The following is a 23,950-nucleotide window of genomic DNA, read 5'->3' as shown; positions in this document are numbered from 1 at the left end:
CAAACTTGGAAAATTCGTACTCTAAGTTAATTCAAACAAATTTCGAAATTTTGGCTGGTTATATTTTCAATGCATTTTAAAGCCGCTTAATTCGTACCGCAATTTCTCTTAAATTCGGTTACTAATTCAAACTTTTGTGTCTTGCTCAGACGCTCCCGGCGCGCAAAAGAGTGGCGAATGAGGTCAGATCGCTGCTTGAACTGAAAATCCGGCCCCTCCAACCGGTTAGCTCCCATGCGGCCCGAAGGGGGGCCTTGTTGATCGGAGTTGCCCCTTCGCGGTATAGTTTCGTTTTCTAAGCTTTGCTACCAGCCCGCGACGATTGCGGCTGCCCAACACGCGTCTGCGAACTAAGCCCAACTGCACGCCAGTTCATACGCTAATTGGCACCTTTTTCCTTTCAGAAGGCGTCTCGCCGTTCCGGCGCAAATGTGCGTTCCCCTCGTGCCTGCCCGCATGGTCCTGTGCGCCGGTAATGTGCGCTCATTACGAGCTGCTTGTTGTGTGGTGAAACCTCCTTATAAGGACACCGCCACGTGTGAGGAAGCTCCACCGCTACTGCATCGCACCTGTGAAGGAGGCTGCGCAAGGCCTTACTGTTTTGGAGCAGTTCTGCTTTGGCATTCCTGAGAGTGGGCATGCACTAAAAATGACGGAATTGCAAAACACCGTCATTGCCGCGCATTTTTTCACTGAAAAGCAGGCTACCACTGCCTATTTTTTCATCAATTAAATTTCCTGTGAGGCGAAAGTTTCAGGAAGTTTCTTTTGTTGCGGAACCAGCGCATTATTGATAACATTTTTCGACCATACTTGAATAAACAAACTTATCACTGCATTTCAACATATTTTTATTGTGCTAAAGCATTTAGCTACATTTGCATAGAGAAATAGATAAAATTTGTCTACATAGATATCGATATAGCGAACTGGATTCAGTATTGGATTATATTAAGTGTAAACTTCTGATAATTGAAACAAAAATATCTGGTCTCTTGAAGTTTGAATTTACAAAAGTCTACTGCACTAGTACACACACAGAGAAAAGATACTTTACTCGCGTAACTTGGGCACTTTTTTTCTTTGAATTAAGGCTTCAAAAATCGGGTGCGTTAATTATGCGGAGATTTCGCAAACAGTCCTAAAGAAACTCTACAAAAGTCTTAACACAAAATACACACAGTACATTGCTGCCTGGCTAGACATCAACCTTTAAACTCACGCCCTTCACTGGCCAAAGAAAGAAACAATGTTCCGACTCCAAATATAAGCAGCCGACGCGTACACCTCCCTCCTCCCTCCCACCCGACGTTATGTAGTTCCACATGGGATGGCATGACGGCACGTGCAAAGCTAAAAGCAATAGACTTGCAGCGCTAAAATCACAAAGCCAGCAGCATAAACAAATGGAGATAAAGGGAGATAAAACAGCGCTCTTACATGTGGCACGGCTGAGTACTGGCAAACAGAACAGCAAATGGTTGGGCAGTTACGGATTCCGGCGTGCGCCGACACAAGTTTGCTCTTGAAACTGCTCGTCCGGGAAAGTGACCACCAGGGCGAGCCAGCCAGGTAAATGGCGCGCATTTTTTTTTTTTACCGGAACCAATTTACAAACGAATTAACTTTTTTTTTTTTTTACACATGAAGCTCCACGTATCCTGCCAGAAATAGGCACCGGCACGGGGCGCGTACTAACCACGGCTCGGGCGAAACTATGACTCTGTAGATAAGTCGGCGCGCCACGTATATGTTGATCCCACCCACTGGTTAAAACTGTCATTATTGTAAAAAAAAAAGGCCGACTTGTACACAGCAAAATACGGTATATTGCGCATTATGACCTTTGAATCCCTAAGAGAAGGATGGCTGGAGTTATTTTTTGCTCCATTATGCTGTTTTTTTTTTTCTCCTGTATGGCTATTTACCTGGAGCTGACTCATTTCCACTTGTGTGTCGGTCTGACTGGGGAAGGGGGGTGGAGTTATTATCAAGGTGATGGAAGCAAGCTGGTTCCGGCGCCCTAGTCTCACAGCCTCGCCAAAAAAAGCTGGTCATGCTCGCCACTCTCACCTTCCGTAGCCACGCGAAGATTTTCCCAAGCCTGCCTTGCGCGCACCCGTGTGCATGCTGGTGGTCTGGCGCAACAAGGAGCGTAAAATGTGCGAGTAAATTTTTTTTATAAACCCTGGTAATAAATTAGGGGTGCAAAAATTACGCGACTAAATATGGTACAATGACTACCGATAGCAGCTAAGATGACACCAGCCATCCTCAACAAAGTACAGATGGACCTTGATACACTGATCACACAACAAATTATTGGCTACATCGAATTCTTTCAAAATCTGTTTAATAGGCACACAATTTTTACTTGTTATACTGAATGCGGTTGGACATAAAATGGATATATCTAACTCCCCAGCCGCACTACACACACAGTGTAACAAGCGTTTGTGCCACGGTTCACAATGTTATCTTGCATATACCAACAGCATCACAAAAGATATACAGTAATCTCTCATTATAACGAAACCGCTTTACTCGAAATATCGCTTTATTCGAAATTTCTACCGATCCCAACCCAAACGCACGCATATTAAGTCGCATTACTCGAAGCATACGAAGAGCTTGACCCACTTAGAGCGCAGAGGCGAGCGGAGGCATTGCCGCCGCAGTGGCGGCGACCCTTTTGTGCATGCAGTGTCAAATTAATACTGTCGACAAATTAGTCTCATGTGGGCACAGAACAGGCCACAAAAGTACCAAACACACGATCAATGACCTGCCTAGTAACGGGTACCAAGCAAGTACCGAGTGCCTCCAGCTGTTTGCAGCGGAGCTAACGGAAGCTGTCAAATTCCATGGTGCAGCGTGCCCGAATCAGGTGCAGATGCATCGCTGGTGTCCCCCGTGATGGAATCCAAATGAAAATAAAGTTTTCATGACGTGTTGCGATGCCAGAAAACCGCGGTCTCTTGGATGCCAAAAAGTGGCCAAAATACCGCTCTAAAGAGCACTTCTGGCACTGAAACATGCCAAAAAGCACAGAAGAAGTGTTCCTTTGATTATGCACCCATTCACACTTGCCAGTCGCGAGCGAGCTGAGCTTTCGGCAATGACGCCGACCGCGGACGCACCGGGCAATGAACTGAGCTGCTCCCTGGCTGCAGTAGTCGTCGCCAAGCCTAACCGTTTCAAACAGTCGAAGCAGACGAAACTCTTGAAAGCACGCGAACGTCATTCCCGAAAGTTTTAGCTTCAAACGAGAGGGCAACCCGCAGGTCACGCCTGCAAGTATGAACAACGGTGTTGTCGAGCTGCTGCCTGGTTGCGAGCGACCACTTGCTCTTTGCCGCGTTCGACGCAAATATCTACATTAACAAATCAGGAAGACGACTTTGGGGGAGGAGGTCTAGAAATTTGCTTGCCGTTCGCCATAATCAGCCTGCATCGCAATAAAACACTGCCCCTAGCTTCGTTGCACTTTTGACGGTGCAAATCGACCAATAACTTACAGAAACACATGTGCCTAAGGCAACCCTAAACTCTTGTAAAGTAAATGGGCTATTGTATCCTCCCACAGATGGCCTTTTTTTTTTACAATTGGTTTCCGCTCTTCAACAAGCTTGTATCACAAGAAGAAATCTGTATAATGCGCTGAGCTAAAAGTGTATTCGAAGTGTTTGCGTAGTGCATCCGCTTGTTGCTCCAATGTGTCGCCAGCAGTGCTGACAAGAGGAACTGGATGTGTACTATGCCCTTTAAGTGCTTATAGTCTACTGTACACTTTATGCATATCTGTGTAAGAATTTACAAAGGATAGAAACGATTGTCAACTTCCCTGTTTGGTATGCGTCGAGTACGATAGCCGTTTGCTTTAGCACGCTTAAGTTAATTAAGTTGTCAGCAGGGTAGCGACGCAATTTTGACCATGCATTATTTTGGTTCTGACGAGCTTTCTCGCACTGCGCATTCCACCATGGTCTTTGTTTGTTTTCTACTTTACCTGACATCTATGGAATGGATTTCTGCGCAGCGTCTATAATATGCAGTGTGATCAAGGATTGAGATTCATCTATACCTGGATCTGTAATTGATGAACGAGGCAATGCTGATAGTTCCTGGAACATCTTCCAATCAGCAATCTGTTCTTTAAACTTCCTAGGATTATTTACCCTCAGGTTGGTATTTTCTGTGTATTTTAAACAAATGGGAAAGTGGTCACTTCCAAGGAAATTATCAATAACAGCCCACTCAGTAGCTGCCAAGAGCAATGGAGAGCCAATAGCAAGGTCTATCGCTGTGTATGAGTTGTGTGTTGCATTAAAGTGTGCTGGTTCTGTTCTATTTAATAAGCATGAGCCAGACAACAATAGGAATTTTTCAATTAGCGCACATTGAGAGTTCGTTCTAGTACCTCCCCATAATGGGTGGTGTGCACTAAAATCGCCAACCAGCAGGAATGGCTACAGAAGCTGGTTAGTAAGTTTTTCAATTCCGTCAATGGATGGGCGGTAATCTGGTAGGATATACAGAGAACATACGGTTATTACTCTGCCAAAGAGATAATACTTGAACCTCATTGCTGTAGCTTTACGTTCACCTACACCCATATTTAAAGTTTTACACATTTCTTTGTGATGTGACATGATACGTATAAATGTGTGTAAGGGCCACACTTTTTCCAGAATTTGAGGGGCCAATATTCGGGGTGCGGCCTATACACGTAATATGAGAAAAAAAAATTTGAAGTAAAAATATACCAACCAGGGAATGGGCGGCATTTATTCTCTCTTCAATCATCACTTGCGGTGTATTCAGACTCTGAGCTGGTGCTGTGCTCTGGTGCGCGCTCATCCCACAAGAAGTCATGCAGCATTTCCGCTGTCAACGCGTAGCCGTTGTTTCGCGCTTCCATCACTTAGCAGGGCAGCTCTTTACAGCTTGTGTTCCTCAATGCATCCTTTTGGTTGCACCATCGTCGGACGCACTTCTTGGCCACGTCGAATTTCCTGCCCGCCGCACGCTTGCCATGCTCGAAAGCAAACTCTCAGCCGTGTAGCTATTAAAATGCTTGCCTTATCGTGCTAAAACTGCAACGCTCGGCGGCAGCACACGAATGACACAACTATAGCAAACTACCACGCTACCACAACTCCCGCGCCTTTGACAGCCACAATGGAGCTAGTGATACTGAAGCCGATATGGATAGCGGGAGCTCGCGGCGGAGGAAAATGTTGATGATCATGATAAGCCGCCGCCACCTCAGGCACCATCCGTGGGCGGCACCTAGAAGCTCCTGTGCACATGTGTTGCCTCCACGATCAAGCGCACCATTGCTCGCAGCTGGAGCTGATCGCGGAGGCCATGGCACGTGCATTTCAAAGGCTATTCCCGCCTGGGTCATGTAAAGTTTGGGTGTGGCCCTTAAGCGTGGCCCGCATAGAGCGTTTTTCCGGGCAATTCGGCGGCGTCGACGGCAGCGGAGTGTTTTTTTGCCGCCGGAGAGGACGTTCTTGCCAAACCGCCGGGTTCTGGCAGCGACAGAGGGCCAATGAAAGCCGGAGCGGGCGTCATGTGATTCTGGACAGAGCCACGCCGGTGCACGCCAGCCGAGAGAGACGTGCTCGCGAGCATTTTGCGCGCGAGAGCCAGCGGCTTCACTTCGCTTCCTGCGCATCCATCTGATTTCAGTATGGATGGGGGCGCGCGCATCGCACAACTGGGCGGCAAAAAAACGCCGCTCGGCTGCTGACCATGCGGGAGTGAATTCATTGACGCCGGCACAGGTGTCGGGCGTGCAACGCGATTTTGCGGGCAAAAAACGCTCCATGGGGGCCACACTTTACACGGATATTATTTTTTGGTAATATTTCCTTGGGAAAAACGGGGTGCGGCCCATACACGGGTGCGGCCCTTACACACGTTTACATGGTATGCATTCTTGGCAACCTGGGTCATGTAATATTATACATTCTTTGTCATATGGGCCACGTGATAGCATTTGTGGTCCTTCTTAGGTAATGTTATGCATTCAATTTGTATTGCTCTAATCTATGTTTAAATTCTGCGTGCTGTTGTCTGATGTATAAGTTGCGACTGTTTGTTTTCTTTGAATTCTGTTCATTTGTACGCTTGCGAGTGTCAAGAAGGATAATTAACTGTTTTAGCATTTCCCGTGAATTGTTATATACTGCCGTTTATCATTCTAACAAATGAATGCCTGCAATTCTTGTACATTTCTTACTATCCCCTTACTATCCGCTGGCTATGGGTCCAAGCAGTGCTTGCGTATATGATGTAGTGCGACAAAGAATAATAAAGAAATTCATTTTTAAAAAATTCAAAAAGTTAGGACTTGTACTGCCTCTGAATCAGTAGCTAGTTGAAGACATTGAGAAGGAATTATGAACCACAATAGCAACACCACCTGATGAATGGGCACTGCCTTGCCTGTCCTTCAGGTATAATTTTTTTATAAAGTTTGTATGCATTGGCTTTAAGTGCGTTTCCAGTAGGCAAGGTATGTTTGGTTGATATTCCGCAAGTATTTCATATACGTCATCCAGATTCCTAAGCAGTCCTCGGCAGTTCCAGTGGGTAATGCTCTCGATGGCCACTGTTCTTACTGAGGAAGCGAAAGCTAGTGGGAGTTATTTAGACGTCGCCGTCTTTATCAGGCAGCTTGATTGGCAGATGTCTTCGGTTTAAGGCGGTCTTCTAAGAAACTCTGCCTCTCTTTGGGGGACTCCCTCAGTGCCTCCGACGCTGCGAATCAAGGCGCCACCTCCATTGCTTCCGGTGAAGGCGCGGAAGTAGATGTGGATTTGTCAAGATGGAGAGACTCCCTCTCATTCATTTGCATTTTCCCAGAGGTCTGTGAAAAGTTGACCGGACGTGGAATTTTGGAGCAGCTGGAGACTGCTTGCTGGGGGGCCGAGATAGGCGCGCATCAGCGATGCTGTATTGCATGCCCACTGTGACGAGATGCCGCCCGACCCCCGGCGCGCTGTATCAGCATCTGTATCAGCATAGGAGTTTTTGGAGAGAAATGAGAACTTCTCCCGGGCTTCAGAGAATGTTATGTTTTCTGTTACTTTCATTTGAACTATTTTCTTCTCATTCTGGAATGTTTTGACATGTTCGCGAGTATGCGGCGTGTGGTCCGTGGCTGTTGGGGCATTCTGTTTCAGTGGCACTGCAGTTTTCAGTTGGGTGCTCATGGGCACCGCACTTTGCACAGCAGGTGAGCTTTCCGCAGCATGTTTTGAATCCATGTCCATACCTTTGACAATCGAAACATCTTCTCGGGTTGGGGACATATGGACAATCTTTACAGTGGATTAATTCTGCTTTCACAGCATCTGGAAGCTGGGAACTTTCAAATGTCAGGACAATATGAGGTGTCACCACACCTCTTCATTGTTCCACCTTATGGTGATACGGCGAAGGGCAATGACACCTTGATTTTGGAAGCCTTCAAGGAGGTCAGAATCTGTTTCAAGGATGAGATCATGTTCTGATATAACAGCTTGTACTGTGTTTAGGCTTCAGTGGAGAGAGATGGATATGAGGAGGCGGGCGAACTGTTTTTGCTTGAGTAGCGTGTCCGAGTGATCTTTCTGCGACACTTCAACTAGAAGGTCACCGGATGAAAGTTTTCCTGCTTTGTAGTTTTTTACCTATAATTTTATCCAGGGTCCTAGCAATAAGAAAGACAGACGTTGAAGCAACTGGGTCATTATCTATAAGCGAGTGAATGATCAGGAAGCAAGAAAAGTGGTCAGAGTCGGGTCGGGTTCTGGTGACATTTTCATCGGTGTGGTTACTTTTCAGGGACGGATCAGATTTTTTTGAGGAAGTACTCATATGATATGGGTGTGCTGACAGTTCCTAAAATATCACCTGTGTTTTACCGTTTTATTCACAAGAAGGTCCCAGAGGCCTCCAACTGGTAAACAGACGGGGAGCCCGTCAGCCAGAGCTTGACCATGGCCCTGACTGCCACCGTTCATGTCTTCTACCCTTCACCTTAAAACCATTCATCATGGTACAGATGACAGCTTCGGTATGGGGGCTAAGGGTATGTGGTGGCGCCACGCACCATCACTTTGGGACTCAAGATGCCCTTGCGGGACGGTTGTTGCTTTGAAATAACCATGCTGCAGTGTATTTGTCCATTTCAAGCTGGCTATCACACGAGTGGCTAACCCTTTCAGGTGCCATTTTTTTCTTTCTACTCAAAAGAAATGTTTTTTTTTCCACCTAAACACTGTTGTCAGGCCTCAAGGTAGACAATTTCTTAGTTTTTAAGTGCAATACGCCAGCTGCTAACTTTTGACAGGGACATGCAAAATGTCAAATTAGATGGTAACAGGAACATCGAAAAGGCTGGACTCCCAAGTAAACACCCAAAAGATCATGGAATCAATTTCAGTTGCAAATATGCCTATTATGCTTGAAACTGTGAAAAAAAATGTTTAAAAAAAGTTAAAACTGATGGCAAAATCTTTCTGCATGAAAATGGCACTCCCTGTTTTGAGAAATATTAGGTAAAATTTTTTAACCGCTGCTTGAACCGAAGGCGTAAGGTCTGCAGTATTGTGCGACTAAAAAATATTTCATGCATTCCCTATACGACATTAAAAAAATCTTATTCACGACATGAAGGATGCTAAACTTGAAAAAAAAAGACATCGCTGCTATACAGTGCAATCCACTTCTAGGCTGGTATGTTCGCTTGTGGAGTTTTTACATCATTCGCTTCAAAGTATTTTACTTTTTATCAAACTTTCAGAGAAATTTTGGTGGTAAACACCATCCGGGCGGCCAGAATCCTATCATTGTATCCTTTATTTCACCGATAATTGTATCGTTATATACAGTTTACTTTAACATAGGGGCAATGGGAGAATTGATAAATCTAAAGAATCTAAAGAAGCGATATATCGTTATATCTGGTATTGTTATAAGTGGATTGCACTGTACTCCATTTCAAACATCAGGTGCAATGTTGTGAAAGGTATGAAAGTAGTCTGAATGAAAACAGAGGCAGACGTGCTACTCCGCAATTGTTTTCTGGCCAAGTGGTCTAAGACACGAAGCAACAGCATGTCATCAGCAATGAGAGCGCATTTAATCAAGCTCATGACAAATGTGTTATTGCAGGCAAAGCATATATTATTTTCCACCCACCAGAAGGACCGCACTACTTTTTGATCACAGATGTAGGCAGCACAAACGAGCACTTGCTTTTACAGTGTTGCACCTGATGTATGAAACGGAGTATAGGTGCACCACACACGCTCATAGAAAGCTGCGAGTATGCTCTTTACACAATTGCGTACAGTTAGAACGTAGCTTTCTTTCTGGAATACATTTTACACGTGCCACAGCTGTAATGCGAGGAAGCCACACGCACGTTTGGAGTGCCGCCACTGCATGCTAGCACTGCTGTACAGGGAAGGCAATTTAAGCTGCATGTGGCATTTTGTTTTTGCGGCCCCCAGTATGGCCGTGAAAGCTTCAAAACAATGCTTAATATCCCTGTTACACAGCATTCCTCTAAGGCCTTTCCAGCAAAGGCACCATTTTTCACCAAAGGAGCGAAAGCTTAAAGGAGCGGCGACGCGCTAACACGGTGCAGCACAAAGGTGAAACTGTCGTTCAGGCTTAGCACCCACTGCTGTGCTAAAGGCGTTGAAGTGAGTGTTTTAAAATTTAAGTGGTGTATTCTGTTCATTCGTTGAGCTCAGACAGTTTTTTTATTCTAACTGCTTCCTTAAAAGAACTACAACAGCTACACTCATCAGCAGCAGCAGGTTTTGTGTATTGCCTTGGCCACCAGGGGCACTCGTTGCTGCAACACTTTCACTGTCATGAAATCTGGGCATAAAATATAAACACCCGTAAAAAAAAAGCAAAGTCAGACACACTTATCGTATTTATGAAAAATGTTTTCAAACATTGCCGGCTGTATCTTTTTTTATTGCTTTTACTTTTTGACTTTGGGTGGCACTGCGATCGCAGATTCCTGAAGGCCGCGCCTTTAGGCTACAAAGGTCTCTGACGGGCGCCTTCGCCTCCAAGGCCCTTAGCGGCAAAGAAGCAACATTTGTGCCGTGTAGCTGCACACCTTACGCCTTTGGATATAAGGACCCGATTCTCAAAGGCCTTTGCAGTGCCCGTGTGACAGGGGTATAAGACTTCATTCTAAAATCTTTAAGGCCCTCGGCTCACTTGAAGGCTTGTATGAAAGAAGTTATAACAGATTTTTTAGTAAGGCATCAACAAGTGCCTTTGTACTTCACTCCGAGTCATACAATTTGAGGTTTCGCATAATATGGTTTCCTGGGTAATACGCCCTACCCCGCACTTTTAAGAGAAACCATTGGAAGTACTAAGCCAAGCCTGGGTTTGGGGACAGGCTGCAACCAAAGATTTTCCTGAGTGCCAAGACAAGTAAACAAATATACCTGGTTTGGCCTCCTCCTTGAGGTGCTCAGGAAGGGCCACCTTGTCTTTGAATGGGCACTGCGTGGTCCAATGGTCCTCCTTGCAGATGCGGCATTTGACCATTTTGGTCTTCTGGCTGCGTAGCTTAGCCAGCATGTCTTCCTCAGGGCTGGTCTCCTCCTCCTGGGCGCTCACAAACTGCATCTGGATTTCCTCACCCACCACTGTGGTGGCTGCGTTGGGGCCGGGTGGGTCATTCTTGGCTGCCCCAAATTTCTTCCACAGCTGAGCACATGAAGCAATGGTACAAATTTTTCTCTAAAGAGGATCATGGTTAGAACATCGCTGTTTTGCAAGCACGTTTACAGCACTGCTGGGCTATTTCTTTATCCCACAATTAACAACAGTGTGATACCTTACTGAACCCTCGAAACATAGCAAATGTGCAAAAATTCGAACTAAAATGTTTTATATGACTATCGACACCTAATTTTAGGTGTTTTTTCTTTCAAATGATATGTCAGACATTACAGTACACTATAATCACGTAGCATTCCTCTACAATCACTAAATAATTTATAATTTCTTCTCTCATGCTGTTTCGGCTTCATCGACCAAACAATACCATTGACGTGTAGTTGACCTCTAGGCCGTTGGAGGCACAAAAAAAAAATATAAATGCTAATATGTAGTTTTAATTCATTACAACAGCCTGCTTAAAGAGCTGGAATAATAACAAACGACGTATCAGAAGTTATATTGTCATTTTTTTCGTGCCTCACGTGAGTGACCTAAAGGATATGATCGAGAGTGACTTTGGGGTGGTGGCAGAGGGTACAGGAGGGGTTTGTGTGGATTTGGTGATAGCACGAGCGTATATAAGGGGAGGGTAAAGTGCGTGTTTGGAGCCGCCTCCAAAGTGTCTGGTGATAATTGTCGAGGGAGGGGTAGGGGGGTAGAGCCAACACTCGGCTTTGCAGGCCTGCATCAGCTCACTGAATGAATGCATGCCCTCCCGTGAGCACCCTAGATCGGAGGCCGCCGGTGCACAGTTGAGAGAATTTCGAAAAGCGTTGGCAGCCTCGTTTCCAGGATTCCTAGAGTTCCTGGGATTCCTGGGATTCATATGGGTGTGCAGGCACCCATATGAGCTCCATGTGGCGGGACGGGTGTGCGGTGAGGGAGTTCAGTATGCGAAATGCAGGGACGAGAACTCTCCCACGAGCAAAATTTAGTATGGCAGTTTTAGAGTCTGACAGTATAAACCGGGCCTTTCTGCGCGTGATGGCCAAGGGAATGGCGGCCTCTTCATGATATGTGAAGCGTGGCAATCGGTTGGAGGGAGGTATTCGTGATGGCTACAACCGCGTCCTCGCATGTGCATGCGGCATCCACCCACACGGCATACGGTTCCTTGCCATAGTGTTTGTGGAGCGCCCGTGCACGAGCCCTGCGGCAGGGTTCGTGGTAGGTGGGGTGCATGTTTTTCGGGAGAGGTTTAATAACTAATTCGCGGTGAATGTGGTCTAAATGCGAGGTAGGGTCATCAAATTTCGTTCCTAGACATTTGTCAACGGCGCAGGCGCGACGCTGCACGAACACTGACACTCGAACCGTGGAATTGTCACAGTGCCACTTACAACGGTGCGCCGAAGAACTTTCGTTTTGCAAACTTCACAGTGGCACACCTTGGGAAAAAATTACCCAGTAATCATGCAAGCCCCTACTGCAAAACCGATCAGTTTTCACGATCGCGTTGCGTACCCACAATGAGCGGCTAACTGTTTTTTGAGCACAACAAACACAACCTCAGACTCTTGTAGTCTTCCGTGACCCCCCATCCCCCACAAAAATGGCCACTGCCTTCGCGATTCGAAATACTTCGAGGAGACCACGGCCTCGTGCAATGCTTGGTCAGATTAGAGCAGGGGTTGCACGAGCCCGGTAAGAACTTGAAACAGCCAAAGCTCACTGCCTTTTTGCACCTGAATAACGTTTTGCTTCACTGAACACTTTGTATTTGGACTTCCTCGCAGTTGCAACGCAATTAAAGTTCGACTGCTTTAACTTTTCTCGAGTGGTCACTTATATCGAATTACCGCTTATAATGAATTTTCTTGCCATCCCGCTGACTTTGTTATAACACGCGATTAATGTAGTTCTGATTCACAAAATATTTCGGCTGTTAATTTTGTGCGCCCAGCTGATATTGCGGTGGTGTTCGAGGCCTTTCACGAGAGCGGCCGCAGATTCCAGCTCAGAGTATGCGCTCAGACACGCGCATATATGCATGTGTTGAACGTGTTTGGCGAGTTGTTGAGCGAGATACAAGAATGTACGGACTTCATTGCGTTCTGCGCAATGGAAAGGCGGATATGGTTTGAGAAACGCTTGATTGATTGAAACATGTCCTTTATTAAAAGCCTTCACGAGCACACTGCTCAATGCATCTCTGCGCGTGCATATATGTGACCACACAGTTGTCACTTAAGGCAGCCGATCTAGGCAAGTGCCGATTCTGTCCTCGCTAACTGTCGTACAGCTTGATGCTCAGGCCTTCTGCCATAAATGCTTAAAATATCTAAGAAGAACTGTATGCATGCATCTCCTCACGTTTGGCTCTTTAAAGATACAAAAAGAATTTCCCAGTACAGATCATCATGCATGCACACGCTGTACGTGAGGCGCCGACACGCAAGGCTGGATTGTAGCGCCCTTCATTCAAGTGCCAGTCCTCTGTGGCAAAGCTGTAGCATTACAAATACGATACACAGCTAAATTTGTACAGTAAACCCGCTTGTTCCAGATGAACCTTCAATCAGTTGATCGCTTTTGTCGAGATTATGCATGCATTATTGGCCGGCAGCAAAACTATAGTTGAATGGAACGTATCCCAATTCTTTTCTGATTACAGCCCTCAGGAGTTCACGAACGTAGAAATTGCAATGACCACAGCGCAAAGTCAATCACCATGCAGGGTCGATCGCAACGTAGAAATCGCAATGACCACAGCGCAAAGTCAATCACCATGCAGGGTCGATCGCCTACGGTCGTACATCATGCTTACTGCGTAGTAAACAAGCATGCGATAATCCGAGAGTACGGTGCATCGTCTGATGAGCAACGGACGGGCTGTTCTTTCCTCCGATGTGGTGTCAACTGAAAGACGTCACATTGTGATTGCTCATCGCATGCTTTTGAGGATTTCTCGAAGCTTACACAGCACACTGTGCACCAAAGGCACAAGCTAGCGTTGTCGTCGCCAATGTGTACGGATTCGAGCACAATCAGCTGATTGTTCTGCAGTCTGCGGCAGCCCTCAATAACTTCAGGTCGTTGCTTTCGATCTCAAGCAGCCTATTTCTGCCGTTCGCGTGCGTAGCAACGAGACGGAGCAGAACGCGAAGCTATGGAGAGCATCTGGCCTGCGTGATCCGTGTATAGATTGCCGCCGTGATTGCCAGCTGGCTGGTGCCGCCAGCCCATGTGACCATGATGCACTTTTCTGTCAAGGGCAAACTTGCTAGTAGCCAGCGGGCTGCCCGAGCGCGGTATATCGAAAAGGCCCATTATCGGCTACTCTGCGACCCTCAAATGAATGCGTACAATTGCTATACCCATAATTTCCTTCGTTAGTGCATGGGTGAGTGTCAGTAACGCAGTTCGAGAAAGACGAAGTGCTCCTAGTTCAAACGGTCAAGTACAAAACTTATACTTTTAACCTCTCAGATCTGGGCAACCTCACCTCGCGGCTTTAATGTAAATATCAGTTCTTTTTTTGCTTTCTTGATGATAAAACGCAGTTCACAGAAACGTTGATTTCTGTGGTCAGTTGCGGAGGCATGGAGAAGATCGACGCACGGCTCAATTGCTGTCCCCGCCGCGTCAGCCTCGGCATGCTATTTCTGCCTCGGTTCGCTGCGTCGTTTCTCACTCTGCGCTGGTGTTGTGCGGAATTTTCATTTTTGGCGCAGTAGCCAAGGAGAAGAAGCCTTGGCCAATCCCCCTGCGTGGGTATGTGCCATGCTTACTAAGGAGAAGAAGGAGAAGCGCAGTGGCTGAGTCAGGATATACCTCCTTGAGCTACTTTGATGGTTGCCATTTCAAAGAAAACAATCAGGTCAATCAGTGATGCTTTCCTTGTTTCACCATTATCACCCTATTTACAGCCGAAATTGCCGATTTACCTGTTGTGAAGTGCATGCCAAACACTCAAAGGCTGCGGTTCTCGCAGCTGAAATTGGCAAGTTTAATGAGCACCACAGGCAAGCTCCATCATCGTGTGTTCAGCGTGCCTTCGTTTGCTGGCACTGCTACTCTGGGGTATTCCGTGGTGAGAAAAAAGTTTTCTTCCTTGAAGTTTTCTTATGCAGCTACTGCTGTGCTTGGAGCGACCAAATATCATGCACACATCGATACTGGAACGATGCGGCGTGCATACTGCGAGAGCTGGTGGTTCCTAGACATGGTGCAGACATATCCCTGGATTCCTTTCACTGATGTCGGTGCAAGCTATGATAGTAAAACCTCTAATTCAGAAAATTCGGACTGTCACCAGTGCACCACAAAGTGTCCATGCAATTAAACGCATCGGAAGCTTGTTTATTTGTACCGGCTCCAAAAGTGGCGCCGAGTCAGACCCGCTCTACAAGTGATCGTCCAAATATCCATCCTCAGGCCTAAAGTTCATATTTCATTGCTTTCTGTGCCTGTCTGACGTGCGCGCAATTGCAGGCGTGCTGAATATCAGTAGGCGAGTTGTTTCGTTTTGGGAGCTTCGCTGCCAGCCGATGGCGACGGTGGCACAAAGCCTGTACCTGCATGCCCTTTAGGACAATGATTGCCTTGTCTCTGATCTTCGTTCGTGCAGTAGCACTACTACCCACATTCTTGCAAGAACTCTATTTCTGAAGCTGAAGCCGAGAGGTTGCTCAGGAAGAGCAACCTGGGTCACACCTACTCCATCGATGGCATTACATGCCATCACAGGGCAGTGGCGCAGCGCTTAAACTGCACCAATGCACCAGGAGTGGTACGAGGGCTCTCGAGAATATATATATGTAAAGTAGAGAATGATCAATTCCATACATATGTCCATTAACCCACTACAGTAAAAGCTCATTAATTCGAACTCCGTTAATTCAAACTTACAGTTAATTCGAACTGACACCCGGATTCCGGCACAGGCTTGTGTATTTCAATGGGGGAAAACTCCCAATAATTCGACCAAGTCGGCATCCACTACGGTTAATTAAAACTAGGAGCCACTGGCTGACACTGCTCCTCATAGATAGAAGTTGACCCACAGCGAGTAAAAAATGCTCCAAATTTACCACAGATGTAAAACAATGGAAAAGAAAAAAAAAGGCAAGTGCACGAGACTCATGGAACCCGCGTTCTGGTGCATACCGTAGCAGGTTTTCGCTGCCGGAGCACTCGCCCGCGCCACTGATGTTTCGGTGCAAGCTGTTAAGGGTTTTTGTTGTGTCGCAGTCGCTGGGTCGCAATCACGCGGTGTACACAATGCAGATCGGCCGGATTGGCCGCCGCAGTCATGTTTTTTGTTGGTGCCACGAGCTACGTGGACAGCAGCGTGGAGACATTGGAGCCCTTGAGTGACGCCGATATAATTGAGGCTGCATGCTCCCAGCAGATGCCGCAGGGTTCACGTGCAGTTGAACACAACCAACAGTGATGAGTCCGACGGCAGCGACGAGCCTTTACCACCACCAAGTGCACGTGAAGTAGCGCCGGCGCTCGGTGTTGCAGCATGCTACTTCTCTACCAGTGAGAACTAGGACGTTGCGCCTGAGCTCTTGGGCAAGCTGTAGATAATGCTGATTGAGTCTCGGCAGAAGAAACGCAAGCGAATACACACCACTGATTACTTTTAATTTTGACAACCCTTCCCCGTAAATAAACATGTTTTGGAGCATAAATAGTGTCCTATATTCCAGCACTAAAGCTCGCTGCTCACGCGAATGCATTCCAGTACTTGTTTCTGGCACATAACTGGCCGATCAATTTTTGCCAATAGAACCACATGAATTTAATTCTCAGAATCGCTCCCCACAAACGTGTAGTAGTGCCTAGCTCGCGATAACGGGTCTAGATGTCTGCTGCGGATTCTGGCCGTGTGGCGGGGCGCAATGACCGGTCATTCTAGTGCACATTCGATAATTCGAACCGCTTAATTCTAACAATTTTCCGGTCCCCTTCGAGTTCAAATTAACGAGCTTTTACTGTATTGCTATCCAAAGGCAGTGCAGCACTGCCGATGATGATAGTGCCACTACAACTTCCATTCCTGCACAATGGGACCAAACACCAGAACAGAAGTGAAAACCAAAGTGCTAGAGCACCTAATTCACATTTGGCCTAACTACACAAATCGACCGTAATTTTTATGCTTGATTGTTTCGTTTTTCGAAGGAGTCTCATGCTCCTACACTAACGCATGCTTCCCCCGCTTCCATCTGTGTGGTACCGCCATTATTCCAATGCACCATACCTCCGCGCTTGTCAAGTGCTGTTCACTGTTTGTGCAGTGAAGCCTCCTCACATGTGATGCCACATGCGAAGACGCTCCAGTGCTACTGCACTGCACACTGAAAGCTGCTGCGGAGGCCATTCCCATTATGCAGCAGTTCTGCTTCCAAAACTCCTGGTAGTGTGCACAAATGAAAGCATCCGATGGAGCCACGAAAAATGGCCGTTGCTGCGCAGTTCTCGTCTTGAAATATGATGATCATTGCCCAGGTTTTCACCAAACAAATTATTTTCACATGAGCAGTTTTTGGCAGTTTTGGAGGGCCATTCGATAATTCAAACGCATTTTTCCCCCACTCCCTTGAAGTCCGAACTATGGAGGTTTTATTGTACTCTGTCTTTTACCATACCACGTGATATTATTCACAGTGACAGACTACCGTATAAGCTCGTGTAAGGGCTGCAGTTTGTTTTTAAAATTCTGGTATGAATTTTGAAGGTCCGGCCCATTACACGATTAAAAAATAACTTATAACCCTATTTTTTTCTCAATTATCTAGTCGAAAACAGTGGGTGCAGCCCATACACAATATTACACGGTATATTCGTAAAATATAGCCTGCATTCAAGGTACTCCTGGCTGCTATAAAAAAAGCAAAAAAATAATTTTTTTTAGCACAGCACTTCACACCTGTTGGGTCAGACTACTCTCACCAGGTGTGCAGCACTCACTGCTCAAAGAGGTGCTTTCTTAGCAGTCAAGTGGGGGGAGAGACAACTAAAGCTACCACCTTTTCCAAGTATGTCCCAAGCCCCTACCAGGTCAGATTATTTGACTCACGCCAACATTTACCATGCACCGGACCCTCTCAGTAGCTGAGAATAACTGAGGAGAAAAGAGAACAGCACTCCACATTCCCGATAGCCTGGACTATACAAGTGAATGGGCAGATATCACATAGGTATTATTCACAGAGTGCCAGACTATTAAGAGGTAGCCAGTATTCAATGACCTTCGGACTTCCCAGCACGCATGTACGCACGCACACAAAGTTAACAGCTTTTGAGCCTAGTGTTGCACACCTGTTGGGTCAGACTCTGCTCTCAACAGACATGCAGCACTCCCTCCTCAATGAAGTGCTTTCTTAGCACAAAACTAAAAAAAAAGACAGAGGGGAAGGGGTTAAAAAACTACCACCTTTTTCAAGTGTGTCCCAAGTCCATGCCAGGCCAAATTACTCAGCAAGCGGTCAACACTTACTCCTGACCCAACCCTTCCTCATTGTTGGGCACTACTTGGCCCTTGCAGAAACAATTTTGACCACGGCAGACAAGGCCACTCACAGCAGGGGCAGATTTATAGGCCATTCTTGGAGAGGCAGAACCAACTGAACCATGTATTTCTAGGACTTCAAAAAGGGGTGGGGGGGTGGGTTCAGCATGGTTTTCTCATGAAAAATTTCTCGCTTGGGGGCATGTAGATCATAACACCGATTGCGAGTGTTACTTTTGCTGCAAAGCACTTGCTAGCCTGACAGAGCATAAATTGAATAAATGAGAGAACCATGCATATATCTTTCTTTATGCCTGCATCACGATTCAATTTAAATAATACCCCTTGGTAATAACTAAAAAAAAGCAACAACTAAGGTGATGGCACTCACCTTTCTCCGTGCCACAGACTTGGAGACCTGTCTTCTCTCAACTTTGTAGTGCCGCAGCACCTGAAATCAAAACGACACTTTCTACTGCCCCCCATGTCGCAAATTTAGGGCACACTTTAGTGCATCAACTTGAATACTACAGTGAAACCCACTCCTGACAGTTATGCAAAGCAGACATGCCTCATACTAGATACCTAAAACTGAGTGTTACTGAAGTCAAATACATTGGTTACATCATATAGACAATGCACTGAATTCTTGGCACAATGGGACACATACTACCACATCTGGAATGAAAATTCTTCCTTAGCTGCATCTGGCTCTGTCACCAGACATGATGAATGATTGCAGGAACAGTGTCCACATTTGCTGCTTGAGCAAAAGTGAAACTACTCTTGGCCTTGACTCTGGCCTTCATCAATACTATGTTCAGTCTAACACTGCTCGGAAGCACAAATCTGATTTATAGGGTTTACTGTCCCAAACCGACTCAGGGTTTAGAAACGCCGTAGTGGAGGGCTCTGAATAATTTCAATCAACTGGGATTCATTAACGTGCGCTGAAACTGCACAGCACATGGACCTCTAGCATTCTGCATCCATCGAAATGCAACCGCTGTGGCAGGAATCGAACCCACGTCTTTTGGGTCAGCAGTTGAGCACCGTAACCACTGATCCACTGCAGGTGGCGTAATGAGCATGCGTAAATCTCAGGAAGATTACCCCTCGTTCGGTTTAAAACATATGGTGTCACATGTTTCACATGTTCACATCCAAACGACACCACATGTTTTAAACCGAACGAGAGGTAATCTTCCTGAGATTTACGCATTAGGCCACCTGCACCGTACATAAGTCACCACCTTAGCCCATCCGCTGCCATTGTGAACAAGGCACCCGTACGGGCCCCGAAACGTCTGTTTTTCCCCTTTTTTCTTTTTTGCCGAGTGCTCTTTTTCTGTTATTATGTTCCCTCCTCGCCAGACGGGATTCCGTCAAACACTCAACTTCCGACATGCCAATTTTGCGCAAAATTTGTATTGCAGAACTTCATTTTCATTCTGTGAACATTTACATCTTGACAGCCTCAGGTTGATCCCTCGCAGTGAACAACATATCTGGAGTTGCAATGTTTGCGTATGTGGAAGCCATAAACTTTAGCCGAACAGTGACGTGGTCCTGCCGGCAACAGCTTGTTTGCGCGCGGCTAGGGCAGATCACATGTCATTCATTACACTGTGACGATGGATGGATGGATGGATGGATGGATACGGCTGAACCCTTTACATCGGGCGGTGGCTCAAGCCACCTAGCCATGTCTTGTGAAATTTTACTCCTGTCTTGCTTTTAGCCACCAATCGGATAACCTTCGCTTGGTTACTTCTAACCTCTTAAAATCCACTTTCCCCTCACTATCCCTAAACCCCAATGCCTTGGGTAAGTCAGCCCCGCTGCCTTCCACTGTAGGGTGAAGCCCTTTACAGAAAAGTATCAAGTGTTCAGCCGTTTCCTCCTCCTCTCCGCACGCAATGCACAAAGTGTCTATCTCCTGGTACCTGAATCTATACGTCTTAGTCCGCAAAACTCCAGTCCTGGCCTCAAACAGCAAAGAACTTCCCCTACAATTATCATAGATATTTTCCTTGACAATTTCCTGTTTAAAGGTCCGGTATGTTTCCAGTGCCGATTTCGTCAGCATCCCTGTTTTCCACAACGCTCTCTCTGTTCCTTTAACCTTTTTCTTAACCGATAATTGCTGATTTGCCCCCTTACTGCTGTCCAGATATTTGCTTGTCAATTTTCTAGTTCGCTTTCTCCATTTCGTGTCAACATTCTTTATATACAGGTATCTGAAAACTTTCCTAGCCCACCGCTTTTCCTCCATCCTTCTCAATCGAACCTCAAATGCTATCTTACTGCTAGCCTCTCTGCTCTCGAAAGACGCCCATCCCATATCCCCCTGTGCCCCCTGATTTGGTGTATTGCCATGTGCTCCCAAAGCTAACCTCCCTACTCCCCGTTGCCTAATTTCCAGCCTTGCTTGAACATCTGGCCTCATACACAGGACCGCATTCCCGAAGGTCAGGCTAGGGACCATCACCCCTTTCCAGATCCCTCTTACCACCTCATACCTATTGTAATTCCACAGTGCCCTATTTTTCATGACAGCTGCATTCCTACTAGCTTTATTCATTACATATTTTTCATGCTCTGTCAGATACTCAGCACTGTTATTTATCCACACCCCAAGATACTTGTACTCATTCACTACTTTTAGCACGAACTCCTGTATTCTATGCTCGCCGCCCTCTTCATTAAATATCATGACTGCAGATTTTTCCTTACTATACTTGAAGCCTAATCTATCTCCCTCTGTACTGCATATGTCTAACAACTTCTGCAGGTCTTCCTTGTTGTCAGCCATTATCACTATATCGTCCACGTATATTAGTCCCGGTAATGTCTGTTTAATCAATTCCCCTTGCTTGAAAAAAGATAGGTTGAAGCCTAGTCCACTCCCCTCTAGCTTGGCTTCCAAACCTTGTAGGTACAACATGAACAACAAAGGGGACAGAGGACATCCTTGTCTAAGCCCCCGCTGTATCTCTACAGGCCCTGATACATTTTTTTCCCATTTTATGAGCACTCTGTTACCTCTATATATATCTTTTAAAAGATTAATTACTCCATTTTCCACATCCAATGTGCCCAATATGTCCCACAAATGCTCCTGAGTAACGTTGTCATAGGCTCCCCTAATATCCAGAAATGCTAGCAATAAGGGCCTATGTTCCTTTTCCGCAATTTCTATACACTGTGTCAATGAAAATAGATTGTCCTCCAACCTCCTTTGTTTCCGGAACCCATTCTGTAGTTCCCCTAACACCCCCTCATTCTCCACCCAAGCCTGCAGTCTATCCTTTATAATTTGCATCACCACCCTGTAAACCACAGATGTCACTGTTATGGGGCGATAGTTACTTACGTCTGCTTTGTCCCCCTTTCCCTTATATATCATGTTCATTCTACTTAATCGCCATTCATCGGGGACTTTCTCATCCACTATCATTTTGTTCACTACCTGTATTAATGTTTGCTTGGATTTTGGTCCTAACTTCTTTATCAACATAATCGGGATCCCATCTGGTCCTGTTGATGTGCCACTAGGAACCTTCTTCTCTGCCCTTTCCCACTCTCCTTGCTCAAGTGAAGCTATTGCTGTAACCGGTCTATCCTCCTTCGATAAACTATGTACCACGTGCTTTGCTGAAAATTTTTCCGTCATCCTTGTTCCTATGTGTTTTATTGCTTCATCCCCTTCTAGTCGAATACCCTCATCTGTAACAATAAACCTTTGTTCTAGCCTAGTTTTATTACTCATTGCATTTAGATGTTTCCAGAATTTTTGGGCTGCTTTTCTATCCTTTTTATTTACTTTTGACATCCATTGGGCACCCTTTCTTCTAATTTTCTCATTAATCAAATAGGATGCGTCCCTTCTACACTTTATGAAGGTATCCCATTTTCTGTCTACTTCGGGTTTTGGTTCCCCCCTCTTCTTGGAATATCTGTGTTCTCTGGATGCTTCCTTGCGCTTTTCTATTGCCCTCTTGACCTCCTCATCCCACCAACTCTTGGGTTTGCGTCTTTTCCCTTTTAACTTTACTCGCACCTTAGCTAGCTCTAGCTCCAGTAATCGAGTTAATTTGGTATAAGTCCATTCTGTTTCACTATCCTCAAAAATTACTTTCTCGATTCTTTTGGCTGCTACTTCCAATTGCTTTTCTGAGTAAAAATTTCCCCCTGATTGTTCATCTTGCTTCAGTCCTACATTGCTTTTTCCTCTGAAGCTCAACTTGATACGCTTGTGGTCACTACCTAGACTTCTGGAACCATCTTCATCTATGCTCATTACCCCTAATCTGTTATACATCCTCTGTGACATTAGTGCATAATCTATCGTCGAGTGCAGACTCCCCGCCTCCTATGTTATGAGCCCTTCACACTTCTCGGTGCTGTTGCATACAACTAAATCATGCCTGTCACACATGTCCTGCAGCATGCTTCCTGTCGAATCCGTGTACCCATCCAGGTCTTCTATGTGTGCATTCATGTCACCTAATATAATTATCTCGCCCTGTCCTCCTAGCTCATCAATGTCGCTTGCAATACATTCTAACATTTTCCTGTTTTCCTCTCTGGCATTGACCCCTGTCCACAGGTATACAAAGCCAAGGAGTGTTAGCTTGCCTGCCACTGTTCCTTTTAGCCATAAATGTTCCCTACATCCCAGTCTAACCCTTTGAAAATTCATACTTTTATGAATGAATGCCCCAATTCCACCTCCCTTTCTGCTGCCCTCTGTTCTATTGCAATATTCCCATGCGTAGTCTGGGTTACAGGGTGGTTGCTCCATGTCTCTAAGATGTGTTTCCGCTAAACCATATACCATTAATTCCTCCTGTCTTAACTGTTCTTCTATTTCCTCCCATTTCAGTCTATTCCTGCCACCTTGCATGCTAATGAAACCTATATCTGAATTAACTTGGCCCTGGCGCTTGCGTCTCTTTCTTCCCCTATGGTTCCATTGTCCGTTTGATCTTAATTCTTCCTTCTCTACACTGGTTCCATCAGAGCTCTGGGTCCCCCCAAAAAAGCTGTTGCCTGGCGACCTATCCTACTACCCACCTTCTTGCCAGTGGCACCACCGTAGTGGATGCCATCCTGTGCAAAAGGGTGGGGCCTAACCTCATACACTTCCCTGTTCACCTCCATCACCTCGTATCTTAGTCGTCGACTCAATAGCCTAATTACCCGATTAGTCTCCACGACCCTCCTTTCCGTTTCGCGAGCCTGTCTCTGGACCTCTGGGATTGTGCATATGGTCACATGCACACTCCCAGAGGCCTCTCTAAGCCTACGCATCCCCACCTCCAACTGCGTCTCAAGATTCTGGCTCCTCCCCTGCAGTACATCATTGAGACCAGCATGGATGACCACAAGGTGTTCGCCATCCATGCTGCCCACCACCACCTCCCGGGCTCTGGCCATTGCATCCACCATGCACTTTCCCGACTGAGCCTCCACCTGCACCCGCCTGTCTGCCTTCACTGCCGTCAGAACGCCTCCCTCAACCCTCGCTACATTCGCACCACTTACGCTGTGGGGTCGACACAAAAAGATGCGGCATAAGTCGCCGCCTGAGTAGACCATCCAGGCGTAGCGACGTACGTACCTTAACCTTCCTCCCTTCCTCGTCTTCGCGAAACTCGGTGGTGACCTTCTCTTCCCCATCGGCGAGTTCGACTTGAACCGGCGGCAGGGACGGGAGCGGGACAT

General features: G+C 46.2%; 1 protein-coding gene across 1 annotated transcript in view; it reads right to left on the bottom strand.

Moving 5' to 3' along the window:
- Positions 1-23,950, bottom strand: part of LOC144114601 (eukaryotic translation initiation factor 3 subunit G-like) — a 33,912-nt gene that overhangs the window by 9,515 nt on the left and 447 nt on the right. Inside the window, exons 3-5 of the mRNA XM_077648454.1 lie at positions 23,847-23,950; positions 18,612-18,671; positions 10,479-10,743 (exon numbers count right to left, since the gene is read on the bottom strand). Of these exons, the coding sequence (XP_077504580.1) occupies positions 10,479-10,743; positions 18,612-18,671; positions 23,847-23,950 (429 nt within the window). The remainder of the gene's footprint in view (positions 1-10,478; positions 10,744-18,611; positions 18,672-23,846) is intronic.

This window comes from Amblyomma americanum, chromosome 1 (genome assembly GCF_052857255.1).
Source record: "Amblyomma americanum isolate KBUSLIRL-KWMA chromosome 1, ASM5285725v1, whole genome shotgun sequence".
Classification (NCBI taxonomy): Eukaryota; Metazoa; Arthropoda; class Arachnida; order Ixodida; family Ixodidae; genus Amblyomma; species Amblyomma americanum.
The sequence above is the reverse complement of the archived record's forward strand: the minus strand, read 5'-3'. Positions and strand labels throughout refer to the sequence as shown.